The 21,991-nt window shown below is 44.0% G+C and overlaps 1 protein-coding gene across 2 annotated transcripts; it reads right to left on the reverse strand.

Annotated features, from left to right (window-relative positions):
* Positions 1–7,818: 7,818 nt before the first annotated feature.
* GLRX (glutaredoxin) lies at positions 7,819–13,764 on the reverse strand. Of its 2 annotated transcripts, none has more exons than XM_065405999.1 (3): positions 13,459–13,764; positions 10,408–10,528; positions 7,819–8,045 (listed from the first exon to the last, which is right to left on the reverse strand). In XM_065405999.1, the coding sequence occupies exons 1-2, from the start codon at positions 13,663–13,665 to the stop codon at positions 10,418–10,420; spliced, it is 318 nt and encodes a 105-aa protein (XP_065262071.1). In that variant the 5' UTR covers positions 13,666–13,764; the 3' UTR covers positions 7,819–8,045; positions 10,408–10,417. The 2 variants fall into 2 exon arrangements, with proteins under 2 accessions (XP_065262071.1, XP_065262072.1); XM_065406000.1 differs by lacking the exon at positions 7,819–8,045 and adding an exon at positions 8,054–8,451.
* Positions 13,765–21,991: the final 8,227 nt, after the last annotated feature.

Consider the following 21,991-nt stretch of genomic DNA (forward strand, 5'->3'; position numbering starts at 1 on the left):
TGGTATGACCCAGCTCAAATCCTTGTGTCTCAGCTAACAGACTACATTTTAACCTTCAGCCCCCACCTTACCCATGTATCACACACACAAAGGCAAAAGCTCTGTCTTAATACTGTTTAAGAACAAATGCAAGGTGATTATACAAACATGCCCAGCAATATAATGTATTTCCCTGAATTATCAGCTGGTTCTTGTTCAAGAGTAATTTGCATATTCTACACTGAGGAAGCCAGTTTAGATTTAATAGTGTGCAGCTCATGCCTATCAGTGCATTTCACCCTCCTATAGAGAGCTATTCAGTTTTCACTCATCCCACAACATTCCAATTCCTTAAAGACGTTGTTAGAACATTCCCTCTGGCAGCTTGACCTACACCTCCCTGGGATCCAAATTTAGTACTAGCAGCATATATGTGGCTTACCTTTGAGCCCTTAGCTTCATGCTCCTTCCTGGATTTAGCAATAAAGGTGGCCTTTTTGACAGTGATCACTTCAATGTGGAGGATAGATACCCTTGTTGCCCTCTAGGCAGATCCACCTTATACCATCTTTCACAGAAACAAGGTGTCCCTCCAGCTACATGCTAATTTTGCTACTAAGGTCCCAGTGGGACTTTAATGTGAATCAAATGATTAATTTACCAGTATTTTAGCTGAAGCTGCATACCATTGGAGATCATAGGATATTATGCTTTCTGACTAGTTGAAGAGCTCTGGCTTTCTACTCAGATCAGACAAAGCCATTTCAAAAATCTCCCCCCTCCCCTTCACTTTAGACTCATAGACTTTAAGGTCAGAAGGGACCATTATGACCATCTAGTCTGACCTCCCGCATGATGCAGGCCACAAAAGCTGACCCACCCACTCCTGGAATAATTCTCTCCCTTGACTCAGCTGTTGAAGTCCCCAAATCATGATTTAAAGACTTCAAGTCGCAGAGAATCCTCCAGCAAGCGACCCCTGCCCCATGCTGCGGAGGAAGGCGAAAAACCTCCAGGGCCTCTGCCAATCTACCCTGGAGGAAAATTCCTTCCCGACCCCAAATATGGCAATCAGCTGAACCCCGAGCATGCGGGCAAGATTCTCCAGCCAGACCCTCCGGAAAAAGTTCTCTGTAGTAACTTTTAATATCCCATCATTGACCATTGTTACTAATTACCAGCAATGGCACGTTATTGACCTATTGACTAAAATCACGTTATCCCATCAAACCATCCCCTCCATAAACTTATCAAGCTTAATCTTAAAGCCAGAGAGGTCTTTCGTCCCCACTGTTTCCCTCGGAAGGCTGTTCCAGAACTTCACCCCTCTGACGGTTAGAAACCGTCGTCTAATTTCAAGCCTAAACTTCCCGACGGCCAGTTTATATCCATTTGTTCTCGTGTCCACTTTAGTACTGAGCTGAAATAATTCCTCTCCCTCCCTGATATTTATCCCTCTGATATATTTAAAGAGAGCAATCATATCCTCCCTCAGCCTTCTTTTGGTTAAGGTAAACAAACCGAGCTCCTTGAGTCTCCTTTCATACGAAAGCTTTTCCATTCCTCGGATCATCCTAGTGGCCCTTCTCTGTACCCGTTCCAGTTTGAATTCATCCTTTTTAAACATGGGAGACCAGAACTGCACACAGTACTCCAAATGAGGTCTCACCAGTGCCTTGTATAACGGAACCAGCACCTCCTTATCCCTACTAGAAATACCTCGCCTAATGCATCCCAAGACCGCATTAGCTTTTTTCACGGCCACGTCACATTGCCGACTCATAGTCATCCTGCGATCAACCAGGACTCTGAGGTCCTTCTCCTCTTCCGTTACTTCCAACCGGTGCATCCCCAGCTTATAACTAAAATTCTTGTTAGTCATCCCTAAATGCATAACCTTACACTTCTCACTATTAAATTTCATCCTGTTACTATTACTCCAGTTTACAAGGTCATCCAAATCTCCCTGCAGGATATCCCGATCCTTCTCTGAATTGGCAATACCTCCCAACTTTGTATCATCCGCAAACTTTATCAACCCACTCCTACATTCGGTTCCGAGGTCAGTAATAAATAGATTAAATAAAATCGGACCCAAATCCGAACCTTGAGGAACTCCACTGGTTACCTCCCTCCAACCTGACAGTTCACCTTTCAGTATGACCCGCTGCAGTCTCCCCTTTAACCAGTTCTTTATCCACCTCTGGATTTTCATATCGATCCCCATCTTTTCCAATTTAACCAATAATTCCTCATGCGGTACCGTATCAAACGCTTTACTAAAATCGAGGTAAATTAGATCCACCGCATTTCCTTTATCTAAAAAATCTGTTACTTTCTCAAAGAAGGAGATCAGGTTGGTTTGGCATGATCTACCTTTCGTAAAACCGTGTTGTAATTTGTCCCAATTGCCATTGACCTCAAGGTCCTTAACTACTTTCTCCTTCAAAAATTTTTTCCAAGACCTTGCATATTACAGATGTTAAACTAACAGGCCTGTAGTTACCCGGGTCACTTTTCCCCCCCTTTTTGAAAATAGGAACCACATTAGCTATTCTCCAGTCAAACAGTACCACCCCCGAGTTTACAGATTCATTAAAAATTATCGCTAACGGGCTTGCAATTTCTCACGCCAGTTCCTTTAATATTCTCGGATGAAGATCATCCGGTCCGCCCGACTTAGTCCCGTTTATCTGTTAGAGTTTGGCTTCTACCTCGGATACGGTAATGTTAACCCCCCCCCTATATTCCCATCCATCACGCTACCACTATTCCTAAGTCCTTCATTAGCCTCATTAAAGACCGATGCAAAATATTCGTTTAGATATTGTGCCATGCCTAGATTATCCTTAATCTCCACTCCATCTACAGTTTTAAGCGGTCCCACTTCTTCTTTCTTTGTTTTCTTCCTATTTATATGGCTATAAAACCTCTTACTATTGGTTTTAATTCCCCTCGCAAGGTCCAACTCTACACGGCTTTTGGCCTTTCTCACTCCATCTCTACATGCTCTGACCTCAATAAGGTAGGTTTCTTTGCTGATCCCTCCCATCTTCCACTCCTTGTACGCTTTCTGTTTTTTCTTAATCACCCCTCTGAGACGCTCGCTCATCCAGCTCGGTCTAAATCTCCTGCCTACGAACCGTTTTCCCTTTCTTGGGATACAGGCCTCCGACAGCTCCTGCAACTTCAACTTGAAATAATCCCAGGCGCCTTCCGCCCCATAAATATGTTAGTCCAATCTACTTCCCTAACTAGTCGCCTTAATTTATTAAAGTTAGCCCTTTTGAAATCGTAAACCTTAGTCTCCAATTTAATTTTGTTAATCCTTCCATTTAGTTTAGAATTAGCTCATGATCACTCGAGCCAAGGTTGTCCCCTACAACCATTTCCTCAACGAGGTCCTCACTACTCACCAAAACCAAATCTAAAATGGCATCCCCCGTCGTCGGTTCAGCAACTACTTGATGAAGGAATTCATCAGCTATCACGTCTAGGAAAATCTGAGCCCTATTATTGTTACTAGCATTTGTTCCCCAGTCTATATCCGGGAAGTTAAAGTCTCCCATGATTACACAGTTCCTATTAGTATTTACTTCCCTAAAAACATTAAAGAGTTATCTGTCCATATCCAGGCTAGATCCCGGCGGCTATAGCACACCCCAAGCACTATCCCGGGGGAGGCTCTAGTAGTTCTTTTACCCAGTGTGAGTATTGCCCAGACAGACTCCGTCTTATCCATTCCATCACTTATTATTTCTTTACAGTTTACCTCATTATTGACATACAATGCTACTCCCCCACCTTTACCTTTGTTCCGGTCTTTCCTAAACAGCACATACCCTTCCATACCTGTACTCCAGTCATGACTACCGTTCCACCACGTTTCGGTTATTCCTACGATATCCGGTTTCATTTCTCGGACCAGGAGCTCCAATTCCTCCATTTTGTTACCTAGGCTTCTCGCATTGGTGTATAAACATCTTAATTTATGCCGTTTGGCCTCTCTCACATTCGTTATCCAATTTGGTACGGACACCGTACCGCCAGTATGACCTATTAGTCTAGTATCCACACACCCCCCCCCGCCTCCTTATGTCCAATCTCTTCCCCCAGGCTATATCCTTTATCTCATCGACCTCCCTCTCAATGTTATAATCTGGCGTGGAGATTAACTGGACATCTCCCAACCATCTCCCCAAAATTCCTAGTTTAAAGCTCTTTTGATGAGATGAGCCAGCCTCCCTCCCAGAAGTCTGTTTCCTTCCCTACTTAGGTGAAGTCCGTCCCTTGAGAACAGTTTTCTGTCCCCGAAAGCCTCCCAGTGGCCATACATCCCAAAGCCCTCTTTATAGCACCACTCCCTTAGCCAACTATTTATCATCACAATCCTGTCACCCCTTTGCTGCCCTTATCTAGGAACAGGCAGAATCCCACTGAAGATGATCTGATATTTGCTGAAAGAATGAAGGACAAAGCCAGCTCTTCTCAGAGACTCTCAAGGTGAATCAAAGCTCACCCAACTAGGACACAGGCTGCCTCAGTAGTGTTACTACATAGTGTCCCCCTTGCTGAAGTCTGCAGGGCAGCTACTTGGAATTTGGTGTATACATTCACCAGGCCGTATGCCCGGAGTGGTCCCTTGGCAGCTGGTGCATACTTTGGTTCACTACTTCTGAATGTGGTGCTAGGTACCACCTCACCTCATCCTCCTCAATGGGAATCATGCACAGTGACTACCCCTAGGGACCAGCACTCAAAGGATTATTACCTATTTTATAGGTAACTGGCGTTCTTAGAGCTGTGTGGTCCCTGAGTTATTCACAAGCCGCCCTCTTTCCTCTCTGCTTTGGATCATCATGTGAACCACAGTAGAGTAGGAACTGAGAGGTGGTCAGGCCATATCACCATGTATACCCTCTGTTTGCAGCATGAGGTAGTGTAGCACGCAAGTGCAAACCAAAAACCACTGCTATTGAATACCCAGGGGGATCACATATCTGGAAGAACTCTAGGTACTATAAGGTAAATAACCTTCCTTTGTTGTAACTCATCCCCCAAAGAAAACTATGCTGAGAGAAAGGATTTTAAGAACATAAGAACAGCCATACAGGGTCAGGCCAATAGTCCATCTAGCCCAGTAGCCTGTCTTCTGACAGTGGCCTATGCCAGGTGCTTCAGAGGGCACAAATAGAACAGGCAATCATTGAGCGAGGCATCCCCCATTGTTCACTCCCAGCTTTAGGGACACCCAGAGCATGGGATTGCATCCATGACCATCTTGGCTGATGGTCACTGATGGCCCTATCCTCCGTGAATGTATCTAATTCTTTTTTGAATCCCAGTAAAGTTTTGGCCTTCACAACATCCCCTGGCAACAAAGTACCACAGGTGAACTGTGCAAAACTTCTGTGCTGTATGACTAGAATATTGCAGATTTTTAGTTGTGAAGTCTAAACTTAACTGTTTTAATTTTTGCTTTGCAGCTCACCTTAGATTAATATAACTGCATAGGCTCCCCACGTCGCTCTGAAGAATCCTATAGTGGATGGTGCTGGAGGCCAAATATTTTACTAGATCAGTGGTCTAAGTTAGTACTTTCTAATAAATGCTCTTTATATTCTATTTACTAGTCACAATAGTGTGGAATTTATGCCTTTCAGTGAAAGAGAAAGCATACTAACTTGCATCATATACATAACACCCCTTCCTCCCAAAAAGCCAGCTCTACCCAGAAAATGATGAGCAAGGCACCAGCTGCATAATGTAATAAATCACTACAAATAAAATACTCATGCATATATGGTAATTGTAATGCTGTCTTAAATATTCTCTCTCATCAGAAGTGATTGTGGCTGCAAATGTCAGGTAATTTTCTGCAAGAGTAGTCATATGTTCTGCTTACATTATCACATAAGCAGGTGGAGTTCTGAGAGAGATTGATTTTCCTACAGTTGTGAGTGGAGCAGGGGAAATTCCTATAGCAGAGCCAAAGCATGGTACACTGGCACTTGCTATTATTAGACTTACCCAGTCACTAGCAACTCTAGCTGCTACAATAGATAGTTGGAAATACTGTACATAATGCTAGGCATACAGTACTGAGTGTAACTTAAACAGATTAAAAAAAAAAAAGCAGCATTTGTGACTCAAGAAATCTCTACTTGATAAATGTTAAATTTAAGGAACAGAACTTTTTATTTGCATACAAGAGTCTGCTAAATTCCACCGAGAAGAAACGGGGAGTGATAGAAAAGGTTTTGTGGAACAAGCTGTGCAGTACCCTACTGTCTAAAGCCAGCTAACTTATAGGTATGTGACCTTTATTCCTCCAAGAGGAAGAGGGTATTAAGCTGGCCAAGAACCACTTTGCTTCCCCCCCTCCCCAATGGGTTTTCCAAAATGGAAGGAAGCACATGGCACGTTGTTTAGCTGCCGGCCAGGACTGAAGTGTTTTCATTGGATCGCTTTTCATTTCTACAATGTTTAAGTAAAAGCAGAGCAGAAATAAAGCGCTGAACTCTCTGGAGGACTCCTACAATATGAGAATGCTGCATGACTGTAAGCTTGGGCCTAGCCAGAAGTTTAGACAACAGACTCACACAGTCACATTAGGCTGGCCTGCTGGAGACAAATTGTGCTGTATAGCATGCTTTGCTGAGGGTGATCCCCAACATTGCCAAGTCCCTGCCACAGCACTCCCTCCCCCACCCCACCCCCATCAACCAGCCTGGGTTCTTATTCCCTTACCAGTACAGCTGCTCCAAAAATGGTAAATATTTTTCACAAAAAAATGTGAAGTAACATTCAAATGGCAGCTTTTGAAGAGGAATCCATTTTATTCAGAATTTCATACAAGAGTTCTCAACACAGGATTTCCTCAAGGAGTTCTCAACACAGGATTTCCTCAAGACTGAAAGTTTTCAGTATGCCCTTCCCCCAACACTTTTTTTTTTTTTTTTTTTTTTGGGTGTGTGTGTGGGGCTTTTTACCAGGCAAGGGAAGGAAGCACAGCTGTGGAAACAAATGAGCAGTGTCCAATGTTCTGTTTTCTGCCATCAAAGAGAGGGGAAATAATAAAAACATTGAAATTTTTTTTAAAAAGAAAGAAGCCACTTCTGATGCAGAAAGTTTTTGAACCAAGAGTTTAGACCAGTTCTACTCATTAACAGCCAACACACTGACCCGCCCCCACTCTGCTGTCCCGCCCAACCCCGTCCTCCTGGAGTCCTGAAATTGGCCAGTACCATCAGAATAGTCATTTTCAAGTTATTTCTATTTAAAGACCCAACACAGTTTACAGGCAGGCTGCACCCCTGCAGAAAAAAAAAAAAAAAAAAAAAAAAAAAAAAAAAAAAAATCACACTTTCCCATGTAGCGTTCCTTTCCTATCCAGCTGCACCCATTCTGAACTACCTGAGCTGCAACCACCTGCCTGTAGCTGTATGTTGTAATAAGGGAAGCACAGCAGAGAATATTGTTTTCTCAACCTTTGTTAAGAGGCATGCCAGGGTTAACAGAGGGTCATATGCTTGTCAGATGGCTGGCTCAGTATGCACGGACTCCGGTGGCTACTTTCAAACAGGGTTCCAGGACCCCATTTGGCCCTAAGCATCAACATCCTACACTTCCCCCTATATGGCTTCAGCTTAATACATTGTCATAAAGTGGAAAACAGCTAAAGTTATCTACACTACTAAGGAAGAGGTGAGTTGCTGGATAACTATCCTAAGGGGGGGGTGGGCAGAGAGAGAAATGCGCAGAGAAGGGAGACAGCATGAGTGTAAGGCTTGAGCAGTACAAAGAATGTTTGTACTGTAAACGGGTAAATACACCTCATTAGTGCAAACATTTTATTCCTTTAGGCAAAATCTAATCATTTTCTGGGTTTGCTCCCAGGATGAAGGGATATAACATATTGCACCACTATTAACACCATCAAAAGAACAGATGCCCAATATCCACTTCTCTTGTAGATTTAGAAGGAAATCAGATGGCAACAGGAAAGTCACTGCTAAGGCTCCAGTGGCAGGGTGATGCAGTCACAGATTCCAGTCATTTTGGGCCTGAAATTAGAAATGATACAAGTAGAGATTACAGGTTCTTTTTGGAAGAGGCCAGTTTACCAAAAGAATACATGCCTAGAAGAGCTCTTAGAATGGATTTAAGAAGTCTAGTTACATTAGTGACATAAGTACTGCATGATACTCCAAGGAAGTGTAGCCGACTTTGACTGACAGATCTACTGCTCAAATCATTAAGGAAAAAAAAAAAAAAAACTTGTAGGGATTTTTCAGAATGAAGAGATCAGGCAGATGGAGGATATGACTGGCTGATGTCATAGTCCAGAGTATAGCTTGTTGGGAATTTTGATGAACAGCTTGTCAGAAGAGGCCGATTTGTTGAAACCAAAACTTTTCATGGAAATGTATCCGTTTTGACAAGACTTGCCTCAGGTCCAGGATGAAATTTCTGGTCAAAAGGAAAGAGAGACCAGAATAACCAATAGCCCAATTTTTAGGGAGCTTACTTGGAAAGTGGGAGAACCAGATTCAAGTCCTGCCTAATTCAGAACAGGGACTTGAATCTGGTTCTCCCAAATCCCTGGACTCTGGGATGGTCTCTCTCCACCTTCCCCCCTCCCCCCCCCCCTTTTTTTTTTAAGATATAAAAGCAAGTGTCAAAACTTCAGCATTTTTCAGTAAATGGAATACTTGTTTTCTGGCCAGCCCTAGTTCAGAGCAAGATAATTGCTTTCATATCAGAGGGTAGAGAGTGCTGTAATGTGGCAAGAACATGAAATTTCAAGAAAGCAAAACAGCTAGCTGACCACATACTGGTTAGTTTCACATATGGAAAGTGCATATTTAGCAGAGGGTTATTTAGAGGAGCTGCATCTAAGTTACCAATATTTGGGTAGTAAGCAGGGTATTGCATGAAAGTTAAGTTTACAATAAAGTAACAAGTGTTATTACTATTTATCTGCTGGCTGAGATGCCATCCACTGAGCTCCATGAAGCACCAAAGACAAAGGAAGACTGAGTTTAATGAGTAGTTTAGTTAGGAAAAGAGAACAGATCCAAGTTTAAATATTTGTATTACTCATATTTGCATAGCAGCACACCCAATGACTCAAGTCACACGTCAGTGCACTATGCCAATGCTAGCGATGCCAGAACAGTACTGGGATTTCAGTTCTAATAAGGTGGATTCCCAGTGCTCTGTCCCACCCTTTTTAAAAAGAGGTAGATAATACACAGCTCATGCTCACACTCTCCAAGCAGGGGGGGGGGGGGGGTTCATGTTTCAGCAGCACAAGATCTGGTGCTGTGTAAATCTAGGTATAGGAAGTTCTGCAGTAGGGTGGCTACCTCACATTTTCTTAGGTGTGATATTATGCTGAGTTTCTATAAAACCCCATCAATGCATTACCCACCCTTTATCTTCCTCAGTCAAGTGTGGCAAGTTAGGAAAGACCACTTAATACTTCCCTCCCCCCCCCCCCCCCCGAGGATTAGATTAAAATGAAGATCAGTCCCTGCCCATACATGTTAGACAATACCACTTTAAAAAGTAATTTTACACCTGTAGTACCATCAGGTAACAAATATGGTAAATTAACAGATTGTGGGCTCTAGGAGATCTATTGCATGATGACACCATGGCACCATCTTCTCCATGGTTGTCAGTCAGGCTACATCTCTCTCTCTACTCCAAAAGGAGCTTCTGCCCTGTGAGGTAAAGAGTCTATTAGCTGCAGTAGTTTTCAGCAGCCTATATCCTACACAGACCAGCTAGGAAAAGGTAAAAAACAGTCAAAAACTAGGGCAAGTGTAACATTCTCTCCTGTAGGATAATCAATTGGTAGCCAAGCCGTTGCAAGTAGAAAGAAACCATGAGTGGACCTGGGAATCAAATGCTGGTCAACTGTATCACAGCACTCAGCATTATGATACTGAGTCAGGCATAAGCATTAAAACAAAACCCCAAATACCACAAGAGTGCTTCTGTTTTCAACCTAAGAAACACAAAGCTCCACCTTTCTGTGGGAATGAATAGTCTTGAAATATATTTGGATATGGGCAAAAGCGGTGACCTCATGTATTCTCCTGGATCTGAAACAAGAGCTACCAATAATGTAGCCGTTTATGGTTTTGCAGCCTCCTTAGCCCTGCAAGCAGAGCTGGCTTTGTATTATCCTCCACTAACCTTTCACAAAACCACCACTAGGACATTTGCTTTTGGGTTGCAGAGTGAAACTGACGGTGCCCTGATTTTGTTTCCCTGGAAAGGTGCAGTAAGCACAATACCAGTTACACTTGAGTCAGAAGCAGCATTGATTTCATTGATCTACCGGATGACATTCAAATTTCCTCTCCGATACAGGAGCTGGTTCCTAGTGATCGGACTATGTTCCCCCTCACTTACCTTCATGTTACTATAGAGCACCAATTTGCTTTAGCTTTTGAGAGAGTTTTCCCTGCTTTTCTAAAGCAGCCAGATCAGAATATCCACCAATGCAGACTTCTCCAATATACACACGGGGGACCTAGACATGCACACAAATGACATTTGTTAGTCAGTGGCGAGGAAAAACAAGCTGCACAGCAGGATCTCTGAAGACATTAGGGCCCAGATTCACAAGGATACTTACATGTTGCAAAGCCTAATCCCTGGGTGCTCTGTCACCCAGTGGAATTCACAATCCTGCATTAGGTGCCATCCGTTATATGGAAAGAGGTAGGCACCTAAGGAAAGGAGTCGCAGAACCGGCAAACTGAGCAGGGGCCATCTAAGTTAGCCAAGAGCAAAATTCAGAGGAAAGGGGTGGAGCGGAGGCTATTGGCTATTCTGCTCTGTTATCTTTTGAGAAAGATCTGATCTGGTTTAGGCACCTAACTCCAGGAGAGGGTTCACAACTGAAAATCCCCAGTGGAGGAAGCATCTCCCTCTGGCTGGTCAGTCTAGGCACCTAGGCTGGCTTCTCAGAATCCTTTCCTTAGGCACCTAACTCTTCCCATGTATTGATGGAGCACCTGGGACCCTAACTTGGGGCTGTAAATTCCACTGAGCTACAGGAATCCTAGGATGTAGGTGTTGCAACACCTAATTTACCTTTGTTAATCTAGCCCGAAGCTCTTAACTGGACCTTTGCCAAACCTCAAGACATTGGATTTTAGGACTACAAAAAGAGTTGGGGTTGGGGAGAAGAGTGTCATAATTGATTCTTGCCCATCCCTATGAGATATCTGCACATTGCCAACTCAGAAGCAAATCTCTATGCCTGTCCAAATGATTTTGACACCAAAATCTATGTTATGTTCAAAACAAAACTGAATTTTCTATGTAAAGCCTGAGTCAGGTTTCCAGGAAATGATTTTTTAACTTACTAGAACAGGCTGGCTTGCTACTATGCAAATAGTTATCTGGGAGGAAATCTGCTTACCAATCCTTGTGCAACTTTGTGAAATATAAAACTGAAGGGTCACAAGTGAGATTTGTGTAACAACGTGTCCTCTGTGCTGCAAATGAGGAAGTTGCTTCATAAGTAGTTGTGAAGCAATTGGAGTTCCACTGGTGGAACGTATTCCCAAGTATTATGACTCACAATGAGGGCATTTTGAAGTAGATAATATTATAGCTACTTTACAACTAGATAAAGTGGGGCAATTCAGATAATGGCTCTGCCTAAAGCTATATAGAAAATGAGTGGCAGAGCTGAGTCTAAAGCCCAAGACTCTAGACTCCTAGTCCTATGCTCAAGCATACCATACTTTCACTTTGCTTGTGTTGTGAAAGGTTAACTTATGTACAGGTTTTCCATGGTGCTTATCACCATAGTGTCTGCGTACATTAAGATTCCATGCTACTCGTACAGTACAAATGACAAGGCAAGAACAGTATGTTCAGAGTGAGTTAATATTAGGCTTATTATGTAGGGTTACCATACGTCCGGATTTTCCCGGACATGTCCAGCTTTTTGGGCCTCAAATCCCCGTCCGGGAGGAAATCCCAAAAAGCCGCACATGTCCGGGAAAATAGGGAGGGAGGGGCCGGCACCGCTCGGCCGGGAGCCGGCACCGCTCGGCCGGGGCCGCTGGGGCCGGCGCCGCTCGGCCGGGGGCCGGCGCCGCCGGGGCCAGGGCGGGCCAGAACCAGGGCCGGCGCCCCAGGGCCCGAGCCGGAGCCTCTTGGCCTGGGCCGCGCCCCGCCCCAGCCCCAGCTTACCTGCTGCCTCCCTGCTTCAGGCTTCCCACGAACATTTGATTCGCGGGAAGCAGGGGAGGGGGAGGAGCAGGGGGGCAGAGCATTCAGGGGAGGGGGCAGAGTTGGGGCGGGGACTTTGGGGAAGGGGCTGGGGGCGGAGTTGGGGCGGGGCCAGAGTGTCCTTTTTTTAAATTAAAATATGGTAACCCTATTATTATGGGTTGTGAAGAGTCATCTTTGAAACTGGGGGAAACGTATCCACCATCTTCCATTTAATATAGTTATAAGAAGCCATTAAGCTCATTTATAAAACCAGATAGCTGACACAATATGAGCATCACCCCAAACACTTGCACTTGGCAAGGCTTGAGTAAAATCTGAACTATAAGGGTCAAAGGGTATCCCTGGTGAATGATACAGCAAATGCAGGAGCTAGAGCATTGACTGGATTGGAGCGGTGTTCATCTGGGTGTCGGACAGAAACAGCAGAAAGACCAGAAAAGCTGAGAAAAGGCAGCAAGGACATCAGACACAAAACACAGTCACAGAAGCACAGACAGCATGGCCCAGAGAAAAAGCTAATAGAGCTTTTTGACCCAGTGCTGGCTGAAAGAGACTTGGAGCAGATAACCATCTCTTGCTGTGTTCAGGGAAACAAGTCTTTGTAAATAAACAGGGATTGCATTAAACAAATAGCTGATTCCATCATCCAGGTTTCCTCCTAACAGAAACAATCCAAGGGATCACAACTTTTGGCTGTTTGGAAGGTGCTCATTGTGATGTCTAAGGCATCATAGATACAATTAACCTGACTGACCCAAATGCATAGAAATCCAGTTGGGAAGCTGAATGATTTCTATAAAAGTTATCACATACCTTAATTAAACTAGTTACATAGTAGCTATAGAACACCAATCAGATGCAAGACTCACAGAGAGGAGAACGGTGAACCTTAGTGAACTAAAATACTACAGCACACAAGACAGCAATACTGCAGTTACTCTGAACATGGGAAGCCATTTTACAAGAGAACAAACAAAAGACACCACAAAGAACATTAAAAACCCATTAAATAGGATTGGGAGAAAAAAAAAGTCTTTGGCTGTATTTTATTTCCCCTTCTATTCCACCTAGCTAGACTGCAAATTCCTCAGGAGAGGGACCTGCCCTCTGTGCCTGCAGAGCACCTAGCACTCTGGTGGGCACTACATAAATGAGAAAACTGTGACCACAATTAAGCAACTGTCAAATATGAATAATTGAAAAACTTACTGTTCTTGCCCCTGTTGTCTGCTGGAAATAATCCTGAATGCCATCCATATCATCTTGGGTGGTAATGTCAATGAATTCCAGGTGGCCTTTCTTGAAGGAATATTTGTTGAGTAGTTTCACTGCATCCTGGCAGTAAGGACAGGTTGGCTTTATAAAAACAGCCACTTTATCAGATTTGATTTTGCTCTGCACAAATTCCTGAGTCATGTTTACAGTATTGCTTTCTAAGAAGGAGTCAGACAGCTCTATCCTTCAAGCAGAACAGTAATAGCTAAAGCAGTAAGTGCTTGTGGGTTTTGTAAGCTGCAAACTGCCTTCCTTATAGGGCCCCCACCCTGTAGGAGGAGTTTTCCTTCACTCAGTCTTGGATTTTAAAGAGATAATGCACCAAACTTCCGGGCACTGTTTTAGCAATTCCATGGTTGCAAACAGATGAATGGTTTTCAAATATGAAGCAATTTGCCCATCAGCTGTTATTTCAGCATCTCTGAGTTGTGATATGAGAAGATTTATACAAATGGGCTACTCGGCAATGTTGCCTTATTAACTAATGCATGCAAATAGAGTTAAGCCTTCAGCCTTGCCTCTCTCTCCAGACTTGAGTTTGTGTGGTGGCTTGCCTGCTGCTCATTTCAGCTGCACTGAAGCGTGGATATCACTCTAACACAGTTTTTCTCAACTTTTTTGTGCTGGTGACCCACTTTGGACTTCCCCCCCACTAAGGAAAATTGTGATTCCCTACCGTATGTTCAGGGCTTCACCCCCTCGGTACTCGGGACTTCAGTCCCGCAGGGTGTGGGGTTTGAGCTTCAGCCCCACATGGGGCACAGGACATGGGGCTTCAGCTCCTCGGGGATCAGGGCTTCAGCCCCACAGGGTGCAGGGTTCAGGGCTTCAGCTCCTAGGGGCTCAGGGCTTCAGTGCTACAGGGCATGGGGCTTCAGCCCCACAGGGTATAGGACATGGGGCTTCAGCTCCTCGGGGCTTCAGGCTTCAGCCTCATGGGGCTTGGGGCTGAAATATGTACATTTGCTTTGCTGGGGCCCCTGTGGGATGGGGCCCCAGGCACTTGCCCTGCTTCTGACCCCTTAACACCAGGCCTGATTGCGAACCTCCCTAAACACATCCTACGACCTGACCCCCAGGTTGAGAAACACTGCTCTAAAGGGAAACGGCAGCAAACCTGTATAGCTGACTTAACTGAGATCCCTCTTTCGATCACGTTTCTCATCCCAGAAGTTAAAATTAACTTGTGCGCATGCACACCCACCCAAATTCCATTGTGAAAATTAATAGGATTCCCTGACTTCCTACAAGGAAACGGGATAATATTTTCAAAAGCACCTATATGACTTGGGCATCTCAGTCCCAACTGCAGAAGTGATTTAGACACTTTGGCTCCCACACCCCATTTACTGTCAATTACTTTCAAAATTAATGGGTCTTAAGCTCCTAAGTCACCTAGGCACTTTTGGAAATTTTACCCAGGCTAATGTTCATAAGAAGAACTTCTCTGATAGATCTGCAGAATAGTTTAGGGTTTCTGCCTGTGTTACCCTTTCCCATCCCTTCTGTACTGTTTAGAAAAGCCCTGAGCTGAGGGATTTGAAAAGCGAATGATGTAGGAGTTTAAGCTCTGGTTGGGATGACTATCAAGTCCCCATTCTTCCCGATTAATAAATTATAAATGTTTTGTGCTTCTATAGAGCTTTCCTTCTGAGGCTCTCTAAGTGTTGTATCCCACTTTTACAGATGGGGAAACTGAGATACAGAGAGGCTAGGGGTCTTGCTCAAAGTCACACACTGAGTCAGTGACAGAAAAGAAATCCTAAATCCCAGTCCTGTGCTCTAACCTCTACTAGACCAAGGCAGTTTACTGAACATGGCCCCAGCCCTGCAAACAGTTATGCACATAATTATATATATTTGAGAAATTCCATTGCAGGCTTGGGGCCTAATACAGAAGAACTATAAATACAATTATGTCTTTTTAAATAACAAAAAGAAAACTCTCCCTTTCACTTGGTCAGCCTGGTAACTGATTTGCAGGTTCTAAGGCCCCTCGCCTGTATTGAGAACTCCCTAGGCTGATGTGTGCAACTGCACAGTTCTCAATACTGGCTCCTGACCTAGGCAGATCCATTTGTTTCTCTAGCTGAGAAGGGTTGGGAGCACTCGGGTGGGAGCCTATAAAGATCTTAACTAAAATTTTGAATGCTGGGTGATTATGTTATTTATCGAAGGAAGGGATATATGTGTTAACAGCAGTAATCTGTTTTTAATCTATCAGTTTTTTACAACATGTCAAGATGAGCCTAGAATACAGGCTAAGGGCCCCGTTTCACTGAATGTTTATGTAAATCAAAAGAAATAAGTAAGAGTAAATAAAAAATACAGTTTAAGGGAGTGTATTGAGAGCTCTGGGCCAGATTGTGAACCACTGGCTCCTACCGGTGAGCAGTTCCTCATGCCAGTAGTCTCACTAGGAATACCCTGGACTTCAGAAAAGCAGACTTTGACTCCCTCAGGGAACAGATGGACAGGATCCCCTGGGAGAATAACATGAAGGGCAAAGGGGTCCAGGAGAGCTGGCTGTATTTTAAAGAATGCTTATTGCGGTTGCAGGAACAAACCATCCCGATATGTAGAAAGAATAGTAAATATGGCAGGCGACCAGCTTGGCTAAACAGTGAAATCCTTGCTGATCTTAAACGCAAAAAAGAAGCTTACAAGAAGTGGAAGATTGGACAAATGACCAGGGAGGAGTATAAAAATATTGCTCAGGCATGCAGGAGTGAAATCAGGAAGGCCAAATCACACTTGGAGTTGCAGCTAGCAAGAGATGTTAAGAGTAACAAGAAGGGTTTCTTCAGGTATGTTAGCAACAAGAAGAAAGTAAAGGAAAGTGTGGGCCCCTTACTGAATGAGGGAGGCAACCTAGTGACCGAGGATGTGGAAAAAGCTAATGTACTCAATGCTTATTTTGCCTCTGTCTTCACGAACAAGGTCAGCTCCCAGACTGCTGCACTGGGCAGCACAATACGGGGAGAAGGTGACCAGCCCTCTGTGGAGAAAGAAGTGGTTCGGGACTATTTAGAAAAACTGGACGTGCACAAGTCCATGGGGCCGGATGCGCTGCATCCGAGGGTGCTAAAGGAGTTGGCGGATGAGATTGCAGAGCCATTAGCCATTATTTTTGAAAACTCGTGGCGATCGGGGGAGGTCCCGGATGACTGGAAAAAGGCTAATGTAGTGCCCATCTTTAAAAAAGGGAAGAAGGAGGATCCGGGGAACTACAGGCCAGTCAGCCTCACCTCAGTCCCTGGAAAAATCATGGAGCAGGTCCTCAAGGAATCAATTATGAAACACTTAGAGGAGAGGAAAGTGATCAGGAACAGTCAGCATGGATTCACCAAGGGGAAGTCGTGCCTGACTAACCTAATTGCCTTCTATGATGAGATAACTGGCTCTGTGGATGAGGGGAAAGCAGTGGATGTGTTATTCCTTGACTTTAGCAAAGCTTTTGATACGGTCTCCCACAGTATTCTTGCCGCCAAGTTAAAGAAGTATGGGCTGGATGAGTGGACTGTAAGGTGGATAGAAAGCTGGCTAGATCGTCGGTCTCAACGGGTAGTGATCAATGGCTCCATGTCTAGTTGGCAGCCAGTTTCAAGCAGAGTGCTCCAAGGGTCGGTCCTGGGGCCGGTTTTGTTTAATATCTTTATTAATGATCTGGAGGATGGTGTGGACTGCACTCTCAGCAAGTTTGCAGATGACACTAAACTAGGAGGCATGGTAGATACACTAGAGGGTAGGGATCGGATACAGAGGGACCTAGACAAATTAGAGGATTGGGCCAAAAAAAACCTGATGAGGTTCAACAAGGACAAGTGCAGAGTCCTGCACTTAGGACGGAAGAATCCCATGCACAGCTACAGACTAGGAACCGAATGGCTAGGTAGCAGTTCTGCAGAAAAGGACCTAGGGGTCACAGTGGACGAGAAGCTGGATATGAGTCAACAGTGTGCTCTTGTTGCCAAGAAGGCTAACGGCATTTTGGGCTGTATAAGTAGGGGCATTGCCAGCAGATCGAGGAACGTGATCGTTCCCCTTTATTCGACATTGGTGAGGCCTCATCTGGAGTACTGTGTCCAGTTTTGGGCCCCACACTACAAGAAGGATGTGGAAAAATTGGAAAGAGTCCAGCGGAGGGCAACAAAAATGATTAGGGGTCTGGAGCACATGACTTACAAAGAGAGGCTGAGAGAACTGGGATTGTTTAGTCTCCAGAAGAGAAGAATGAGGGGGGATTTGATAGCAGCCTTCAACTACCTGAAGGGGGGTTCCAAAGAGGATGGAGCTCGGCTGTTCTCTATTTCACTAGGAGGGTGGTGAAGCACTGGAATGCGTTACCTAGGGAGGTGGTGGAGTCTCCTTCCTTGGAGGTTTTTAAGGCCCGGCTTGACAAAGCCCTGGCTGGGATGATTTAGTTGGGAATTGGTCCTGCTTTGAGCAGGGGGTTGGTCTAGATGACCTCCTGAGGTCCCTTCCAACCCTGATATTCTATGATTCTATGATTCTACTTGTGTAACTGCTCACCATCAGAATAAATGTTCCACAACCTGACCCATATTAGCTACAAATAGAGCTTTGGAATGGGGTTAAGAGGCACTCAGGGGAGTGGCTGCAACTGATATTGTATTGGCATGGCCTGCTCTAGAAGGGAAAGGATAACAAAATCAGTACTTACTTTTTTAAAAAGTAATTTGAGTTTTTTGAAATTTAATTGAACCCCACTCCCTTGTACAATGAAACAATCAATCAATGATGAATGCATCCCATCTGCACACCTCTGGCATCCAGGAGACCCTCCACACATGGCAGTTAAGTCAAAATCCTGGTGGAGTTCAAGGAACTGCAGCCAACTGCACCAAGTCCAATCAAAAAGGCTTTCAATTAATTTTCTATTAACCCAGTCATCCCCTGAAATAGCAAAAGTCCTGGCCAAACATAATCACTCAGGAGAAGAAGCTTTTCAAAGCCACATTCTGTCAGGAATCTAAAACATACATTTCCTAGAAAGATATGAGTAAAACTGGCACCCATAGTGCAGCAATGAGGAGGTTGCACTGCTGTAGATAAGGCTTAGAGTCTGGTTGTGGCTTTGTCACTAAAAACTGCTAGTGGAGACAGCAGAACTGCTGGTTCTTCTAAGTCCCATTGAAATCACTTTTCCAGGCAGACCCAGCAACTTTCAATAGGATTTACACTCCCAAGTCACTTAGGTGCTTTGGAAAATTTTACTCATAGTGATTAAAACACCTGATCCACACTTGCTGTAAGCAGGGCAGATGCATTATTGGAGACAGCTGCTGTTACAGGAAGGAATTTTTCTATTGCAGACAAGCCCTTAAGGTAAGGCCCAGATTATCAGGTGTTTTGCACCTACACTTGGGGCTCACTACATTGGATACTGAGCACTTTAGAAAACCAGGCCCTTGTTTCGGTTCCCTGATGGGAAATGAGCTTTTCAAAAATGTTGCCCCAGTTGCAGATGCCAAGCACTTTTGAAAACCTGCATCCCCATGACTTTGGATTGGGCTAGTTTGAGGGACTAGCTCACTTTCCATGCAGTGTTGCCACAGCCAATGAAGTTGTCTGAGAGGGAAACACATGCCCCCCTCAGTTTGAAAGAAGACAGTTTCTGTGAGGTGCACTGCATTTTTGAATTTACTCCTCTCTGTTAGAAACAACATGGATCTGTTGGCCTGTGGGGTAAGCTGCAAAATCCATTTCTCTTACTAGGCACTTGCAGGGAGGGAGGGCTGAGGTTTGTGCCAAGGGCTGAGATTTGTGACTGGGTTGTTTTTTGTGTGTTTTTTTTTCTTCTTTTTTTTCTTTTCTGGTTTTTGGGTTGGCACTGCATTTATTTTTGCTTGGCTATAATACATGGTTAAGGTACCTAGAGCCCTGGCTGGGTACTTTATAATATTTTGTGTAAATCTAAATGAATAAAAGAGTGAGTTACCAGAGTTTACTAGGCAAAAAGTCCAGTAATTACCAACTTACCACATAAAAGAGCCTCTGGGTCTCTGGTGTCAGCTTTCAGTAAGTAACTGAAATACCAGCCCTATGTTTAAATGATATAAAGATTATGACACAAACAGACAAATGCCAGGAAATTCAGAGTTGCAGTTTGGCTTTGGGGAGTCACTCCTGATATTTGCCACCCACACACATTACAAAGACCACAGCTTGTATTTCCAAACGAGAAGGTGACAGTTTGTGTTTTATACAGTGCGTCAGGAATATTTTATGTTTCTAGTCATGATCTGAGTTGTTTTATTATTCATAATGTCTCACAGGGAAGCAGCAGAACATAAGCTCCTGACAACATGTGGTAGAGATTGGGTTAAAAAAACCTTACAGCTGAACAGAAGCTCTTTAGATGGCTGCCCTTGATATAGTAACTGCCAGACCACTCCAGGCCTGGGCGGGGCTAATATTCTAGTAGGAAAAGCAAACAGACTATAAGGCGAGAGGGCGGTTTTGGCTGTTATTCACTTGTTAAATTTAACCTGGTCTCCATTCACTCTGGAATAGGAAGCATGAGAGTTCTTGGTGTATGAGGTTATTGTCCCGATATGGAATGTGTGGTGTGAAGTCAAAAAGCTGTGCAGGGGTGGGTTTGGACATTCATATGAGCTGTAACGGTGGAGTAGATGCCACATTGCCAGAACGACAGGTCTTCTTAGGGTTAGACCTTATTATAGGAAGGCTATATTTTGAGGCCTGGGGATAAGAGGCCCTGTTAATCACACTATCCTGTGGGTTAATTTTGTTGTCTGGGACTATGAAGCTGATTAGGCTGTGGCAAGTCTATCCTGCATTTCTATGAGTTTCACTCCCTGGCGTTATTGTGGCTGTGGCAGGCCCATCTCACACCAGCCAAAGGTTCACCACAAGGCTCAGGGGTCTCTGTCACACATTGCTGTCAAGTCTAAGCACTAGTAGGTACAGTGGGCTAAATTAAGCCCTGATGTAACCCCATTGGGGCCAATGGAGTTACCCCAGAGATTAGTTTGGGCAGTGATATGGTTATGCATCTCTCACAAAGAGGAGTCTGCTAAGAGTAAGGGTAGGCTACTTAGACTTCTGTTCTAGTTTCATCATGGACATCCTGGCTGGCATTAGAAATAAGTAGCTCTAAAATGTACTGGTAGGTGCAAACGTTCCTATCTTTGACCTGTAAAAGTTTATTGTTTTTTTTTTTTTTTCTTCTCCTTAAGAAAATCCTGGGTGTAAGAACCAATAAAAATATACTGTGAGGTTAGTAAATGAGGGCAAGAGATAGGACAAAATGTTCAAAGTTAGGTGCATGCATTTATGTGCATACATTTTTTGTATTTAACGTATGCTTGTAAGTACCCAGTATGTGTGCACCTAGGCATCAGTTCTGCACAGACCTAGACATTTAGTTAATTTATGTGTATAGGGGAAATCCTGGCCCTATTGAAGTCAGTGACAGTTTTCTCTGAGTACATCCTGAGACTTTAATGCGACTACTCACAGAAAGGCACCCAAAGAGAAGAGGCACTCAGGGGAGGGCACAGAAGTGGCTGCTGCTGTGGTGTCCAGTGTGATCTGATCAAGAAGGGGAAGGGAAAAGAAAACACAACCACTAGGAAGTTTTTTAAATTGTCTCAGTTTTTGAAATTTAACTGAAACAAACAGCAAATGAATCAATTAAACCATGATGAATGTGGCCCATTGAAACACCTCTGACACCCAGGAAACTCGCACACACTGCAATTAAATCAAGGGTCCTCCTGGAGTTCAGTGAACTGTAGCCAACTGCAGAAATTCAAGTCAGAGGCTTCCAGTGAACTTTCTATTACCTCAATAATTCCCTGAAACAGAAAAAATCCTGGCCAAACAATAATCACCAAGGAGAGGCAGCTTTTTAAAGCCACATTCTGGCAGGAACCTAAAACATATGTTTCCTAGAAAGATATAGGAACAAAACTAACAGCAATGGTTAGCTCTGTTGCAGACTGGGATTAGGGCTTGATCTACCCACAGTTGTTGCACTGGTATAACAAGGCAGTCAGAGGTGTGTTAATTTTTTTTGTTTGTTTTAAACCAAAATAGTTATACCAGTACAATCCCTCTAGTGTAGATGCAGTTATATTGGCAAGTCTTACACTGGTATAGCTGATTCCCTTTTCTGTATGGGAATAAGCTATATGAATATATACACGTTTATATTGGTATGGTTGCATTAACACTAGAGGCCCGTACTGCTTTAACTATGCCAGTATAGTTAAAACAATACCGTTCTTGTATGTAGACAAACCATAAGCAACTTGGGAGCACAAGTCCTATTGAATGTCCACTGAATGAAGTCCCACTGAATTTGAAATGCAGTGGGACTTGCCCTTCTGAAAAACCCACCCTCCGTGCATAACACGAAACAAGTGCTTAAGTGCTTGTACAACTGGGACCTCAGAAGGTATTTGCACCGGCACATGGC

Source organism: Emys orbicularis, chromosome 6 (genome assembly GCF_028017835.1).
Source record: "Emys orbicularis isolate rEmyOrb1 chromosome 6, rEmyOrb1.hap1, whole genome shotgun sequence".
NCBI classification, from domain to species: domain Eukaryota; kingdom Metazoa; phylum Chordata; order Testudines; family Emydidae; genus Emys; species Emys orbicularis.

Coding starts and splice junctions, on each gene's coding strand:
- GLRX (XM_065405999.1), bottom strand. CDS start 13,665: ATGACTCAGGAATTTGTGCAGAGCAAAATCAAATCTGATAAAGTGGCT. Junction 10,529..13,458: donor AGACAACAGGGGCAAGAACA/GTAAGTTTTTCA, acceptor GTGCATGTCTAG/GTCCCCCGTGTGTATATTGG.